This window comes from Myotis brandtii, unplaced genomic scaffold (genome assembly GCF_000412655.1).
Source record: "Myotis brandtii unplaced genomic scaffold, ASM41265v1 scaffold1616, whole genome shotgun sequence".
Taxonomy (NCBI): domain Eukaryota; kingdom Metazoa; phylum Chordata; class Mammalia; order Chiroptera; family Vespertilionidae; genus Myotis; species Myotis brandtii.
The window spans coordinates 34,716-40,746 of record NW_005355904.1 but is presented as its reverse complement, the minus strand read 5'-3'; the positions used below and the strand labels follow the sequence as shown (position 1 = coordinate 40,746).

General features: G+C 39.6%; 1 protein-coding gene across 1 annotated transcript in view; it reads right to left on the bottom strand.

Annotated features, from left to right (window-relative positions):
* The window catches only part of LOC106725412 (sodium/hydrogen exchanger 9-like), a gene marked incomplete at its 5' end in the record, with an annotated part of 126,894 nt that overhangs the window by 112,560 nt on the left and 8,303 nt on the right, over nt 1-6,031 (bottom strand). The window contains one exon of the mRNA XM_014536439.1: nt 803-882. Within this exon, the coding sequence (XP_014391925.1) occupies nt 803-882 (80 nt within the window). The remainder of the gene's footprint in view (nt 1-802; nt 883-6,031) is intronic.

The window sequence follows — 6,031 nt, the reverse complement described above, 5'->3', positions numbered from 1 at the left end:
TAAGCATAACCAATGGACATAAGACACTGGGGGGTAGGGGAGGCCAGGGGATTGTCAAGGGCGGGGAAAAAAAGGACACATATGTAATACCCTATGTAATACTTTAAGCAATAAAAAAATTAAAAAAAAATAAAAAATAAAGACCCAACACATTCAGTTTTCAGTGCAATCCTTGCCTTTCTTTGGCAGTGTTTTTGCATGGAATTAAGGATGGATTGCTTCCTGCAGCTCACACTGGCAGGGACTCTCAGGCCTGACTCAGCCCTGTGAGTGACCTACCAGGTATATCTGAGCCACTGTATTTACACTGATTTCTACAATTTTAAAATTGCCCTTCACTGGGAAAAGCTTACTCAAGTCTGCCTGGAAAACTATGTAGTGCTATTTTGTAATGACCAGAAGTATTTTTCTCTTTGGCCCCTCCATTGCCCTGCCCACTCCATTATTTACTGCATTGAAAAAAGCACTGGAGTGGGCTCCTGGGAGAAGGGGAAAGAGCTTTATCTGGTCTCTGTCAAACTGGACCAGAAGTAAGATCTTTACAAAGGGAAAGACAATAAAACAGATTGGTCCTCAGGACTCTATGATTTTATCATCTTACACTGGGAAATACTTGACTCAGAGATTTCACTTTAGCCTCTTGCAGCACCTAAGTATGAACTATACAGATTTTCCATTTCTGAAATTTTACTGCTTCTGATAAATTTAGTGGTGAATTCACTTTACCTTTTTCTGTATTTATGGTAAGTGTTGGGGTAACCTCTGCGGGCAGCAGTCCTGGGTCATCTTTGTCAAAGGATACTTGTGGTCAAAGCCATACCACATTTGGAAGAGCCCAACACTCTCTGCTTTTGTTGTGCTTTTATCCAAGTTACTTGCTTCCTGGGGACAGACAAATAGAAAAAGACATTGAATACATAATCAACATAAAATATTGATATATAATATCAACATTAATATATATAATTTCACTATAAAAATACATGTCTAAGCAAATGAAATATAACTACATTAAAAACACTTTCCAGGTTGAGGCATTTCCATCTAACAGTAAAGTCGCTGACATGCAAATGAGCTCTGAGACCTTGAGTGTGGATGAGGTATCTGGGTGCAAATCCAACATTTACTTTTCTTAATAATTACTATTTTATTAAACAGCTAAGAAATTCTACTTTTTGACATCAAATAAAAATGATATTTCTGTCAGATTGCTGTTGTGGGAATTTTGCAGTTCACTTCTGTCAAATTTGGATGGTATTTATTTATGAGTTACTGAAAGGTCAAGACTAAAGGGATGATACAGCCTAATAATTTTTGAACTAATTTTCTTTTTTTTCTTTTTGATATATCACTACCAAATTCTTCTTATGGTTGATTTGTTATCTCCCAGCTTTGAACTGGATATTCCTACAGGTATCTTGGAATCACTGAATGCTCTTGTCTTATTTCTTTTTTTCCCCCCAAAAGGCCGCAGTGAAAGGCAGGAAGGAAAGGAATTAAGGACAAAAGAGAAAACATTTGATGGGTGTATATGTGAGAGTAGAGGATGGAAATATGAGAAAAAGAGAAAAAGGTGAAACACTTTTGAACTTTAGAGATACTAGTAGGTGATAATGAACATGGCAGTGTGGTAAGGAGATTCCGTTTTACTTCTTTTTGTGTATTGCATTTTACATAGTAAGAGAATTCCAGGCTTCAATCAGTTATAATTATCTCTGTCATTAAAAGTACTTATATCTTAACATGCACTTTGTTGCTTTATTTGGGCCCACAGTTTCCATCCCCAAATTATTTCATGATTTCACAGTCCAGTCATAATAAGAACATTTAAAAAAAAATTTTGACCTATGGAAGACAATGGCAATTCACTGGCTGCTCCAAAGCCATTCCTAGATGAATCCAAGTTAATTTCCTTTCATTTTATTTTGTTTACTTTCTGCCGATTCTCAGAGAATTCCACTACTGGTTAGTGATAAGTAGCTGAACACAAAGGTCTGTGCTCTGCTTTCTGATACATGTGGGTCAGCAGATGCTACGGCTCTGTCCCTACATAGAAAACAGGATATGAAAAAGCAAAGTGTGGCTCACTTCTCCTTAGCCATTTATCCTTGGTCTAAAATGGTTGAAGCAGAGACCCACAATAAAATTAAGATATGATTTTAAACTTTGTACAGTTTCCCAAATAGTGTTCCCTACCAGCCACTGTTCTGCATGATGGTGATGGGGATTGTGCCAGTCATTCAGGAAAATACAGGGACAGATGTATTAAACAGGCTTCTTACCTACAGGACTTCTCAGCATCTTTCATTTATAAATGAACATTGTAAAACTTCGAGAGCGAGGTGTTTCTCAAAGTTGGCCATGGAACCCATTTCCCATCCCAACCCCCACTGTGAGACATCTCTAATCTTTCCATGGACATTAGAGTTCCACAGATCTGTTTTCTGATAGACCTGGAGGGCCATGCCTTATTATCTAGAGTTAGAGTTTATTCATTACTCAGCATGCTTCCCCAAAAAGGAAAGCAAATTGTCTGGCTCAATTTCCATCAGTCCCTGAACATTTCTCTAGCTATTTCTACCTCAACAAATGTGCCAGATTCACAACATCACTGCTGCACATAGTGTCTCATCATCTGGCATCATCTACAAGTTGTTTTAGTTGCCATCTCCCTAGCAGAGGCAGGCACAGATGCTCATCCTAAACTCGACTAGTTTTAAATGCTTTTGGCCAACAGTGGGAGTTCTCTCTCTTCTCTCTCTCTCTCTCTCTCTCTCTCTCCTCCCTCCCCCTTTCTTTTCTTTAAAAACAAAAAGGACTTTCAGGATTTTATCTATCAACTGGCACAAGTAATTTTAAAAAATATATATTTTTATTAATTTCAGAGAGGAAGGGAGAGGGAGAGATAGATAAAAACATCAATGATGAGAGAGAATCATTAATTGGCTGCCTCCTGCACGCCCCCTACTGGAGATTGAGCCAGGCATATGCCCTTAATCAGAACTGAACCCTGGACCCTTCAGTTCACAGGCCGACACTCTATTCACTAAGCCAAGCCAGCTAGGGCCACAGGTAATTTTTGATAGCTGATAATATCTACTGAAGATAAGATAGTTATTAAAGAAAACTGATAGAAAGGAGTATAAGCAAATTCCTGTTTTTTGTTTGGTTGTTTGTTTTTAAGTAGAGATGGACTGTGCAGGTTGAGTTTGGCTGGCAGTCAGGGCCCAGAGATCTGGCACCCAATCTGCAGCAGCCTAGCGCAATCATGATGGCAGCTATGACAGCCTCAGAGATTGAATGCTCCTTAATCCGTAGGCAGCATGCTAGTCACATTATCCAGTCATTAACTTTTCCAGTCATTACTTTTCATTTTCCACAGTGATCCATCAAGGTAGATTGTGTTATCCCTATTTTACAACTGAGGACCTAAAAAGCTCAGAAAAGGGAAGAGGTGAGCTCAAAGTCACACTTGCAAGTGACAGAACTGGAATTTGAAAGTAGGATTGCTGGGCTACAAAGATGGTATTCTTTCTGCTAGTACCTCATTCAGCCTTTAAACTCTGGAAAGCACAGCCACAGTATAATAGGCTACTTAGGCTACAGTGTTATTGTCTGTAAAATGAACAGAAAAAAATGGACTGGTTGGTCTCTGAGGTCCTAATCATATGAAAATACTATAATTTTATTAATGAAAACAATGAGAACAACGGCTAATACTTGTTGAACACATACCATGTGCCAGACATTATTCTAAGTGCTTTTCATATATTAACTCTTAATTCTTATAACAATTTAATGAAGTATGTTCTATTATTATTCTCAGTTTATAGAAGAGGCAACTGGGAGCACAGAGAGGTTTTGAAGCACACCTGTGGTCCCTCAGCAGCCAAGATTCTTCTCATCTAGATGGGGCCTACGGGGGGTAGGTGAGGAGCAAACTAAGCCAAAGAGGTATCTGAACAAAGAGCTAAGTTCAGAATCCTGGGTACTCATGGAGGCTGAGATGGAGCATTCTCCTCACAAGTAGATTAGTGCCTGGCATGGGTGTGTTGTATGTATACATCAATGAGTGGGTAGATGAATGAATGAATGAATGAATGAATGAATACCAGTTACAAGTAGAAATTAAGGAACCGGATTGTCAAAGTTCACATTCCACTCCTTTCCTTAGGAAAGTTATTTAACTTCTCTGTATACATGTTACTTTTGTGAATATACTTTATAAACTACAAAGAGTTATGCCACATCATTTTATCATCTCTTTCCAACTCCACTCCAATGCCTTTTACATCTAGAACTTATGATTTCAATATATTGTTCTATTAGCTCTCTCTTACTACATAACAAAGTATCCCAAAATTTATTGGCTTAAACGAAGTCTTTATCTTCACAGAGCTTACACTCTAATGGGGGACACTGATAATACAAAGGTAAACTACTACCTACAATAAGTTCAAAGAATGAGAATAATATAGCAGGTAAGAGGATAAGATAAGAACAGAGGAGAGGCTATTGGCTGGTCTAGGCAGGCCTCTCTGAGAAAGTGGCATTTGGTCAGAGGCCTGAACGATATGCAGAAGAGAGCTGTGTGGGATCTGGGAGAAAGCAGTCCCCACAGATGGTTCTGCAAGCATGAAGGCCATGAAGTCATAATGTGATGGAGTGCCTCCTGGGCAGCAAGAAGGCCAGTCTGGCTGGAACGAGTGAGTAAGGTGGAAGTGGATGGAGGTAAAGTGGGAGACACAGAGAGAGGCAAGATCATTGACCATGGTGGTGAGCTTGATTTTATTCTACATGTGATGGAAGATTTGAAACTTGGAAGTAATAAAACAACTGTTTTAAAACACTAATTTTTCTCCATTCTCCAATCTGCCGGTTGTTACAAAGAGATTAATTTTCATATTTTCTCACATAGTTTTTTAAAACTATGCTTGCTTCTCTACAGGCTGTCTTAATGCTAAGTTCCCAATTTTATTTTTGCTTCCAATAGTTCCTTCAGTGAAATTTTGTTTTGGTTGTCATTTATGCTTGAGTGTTGTTGGAGACCAGGTGTAAGCTGACACGGTCCTTGCACCTGAAGGGGCTAGCAAGGCTGGGACCCTTACCCACACAGTTTTCCCAGACTTGTTTGGATGGCGGTTATCAGTAGAATGAGAGCAACCTTTGTAGAATGAGAACAGCCTTTCATGGCTTACCAAGAAGTCTGTAACTATTTACTGAGATTTGCTGTACCAAGAATTTGTCCTTCTGCTCTATCTCTCCCTTAGAGATTAAGAGGAACAAAGAATACATTCCTCTTGACAGACCTCCTATTCAGTGTTTTGTGTATAAAAGGCATTGCGTGGTTAATAAACTTACTGCAGCTCCTCGATTGACCTGTAGTCCTCCCGATCCTGCTCTCCTGTCTTTCTTTCTTTTCTCAATTCCCACCTCCCTACCTCAGCCCAGTTCAACCTGTCAGGCTGGCCCTGACAGAGTGTAATGTAGGTGGATCAGTTCTGGTGATTGCAGCTCAAGGAAGTCACAGCAGAGCTAAGAAAGCTCCAGAGAAGGGCCACTTGAATAGCTGAGCAGGGAGAGATGGAAAGGATTAGGACTTCAGCAGAGACCAGAAGTCACAAGGCATACATCAAGGTGTCTATAAATATATGAAGGATGTGAGCAATGTGAATGAACACTTGTTTGCTAACTCCCAGAAAACCTTCACCTAGAATATCCTTAAAACTAGAAAGAGCTCATGTGGGGAAGAATAAAGTATTTGTCCTCTGCACAATTGAAACTTATTTTTCATAGTCATCTAGAATTGGAAGGACTGAGAATATAAGTAGGTTCACAAGTGGAAGAAATTAACTAGTTGATAATAGGGTCATCTAGTCTACACTAATAAAAGACAAACATGCAAATTGACCGTACCTTCGCTATGCCTTAAGCCACGCCCACCAGCCAATCAGAGTGGCTTGCAAATTAATAACCCAACCAAGCTAGCAGCCGGCAGCCACGGAGCTGGAGCAAGCAGGAGGCTTGGTTG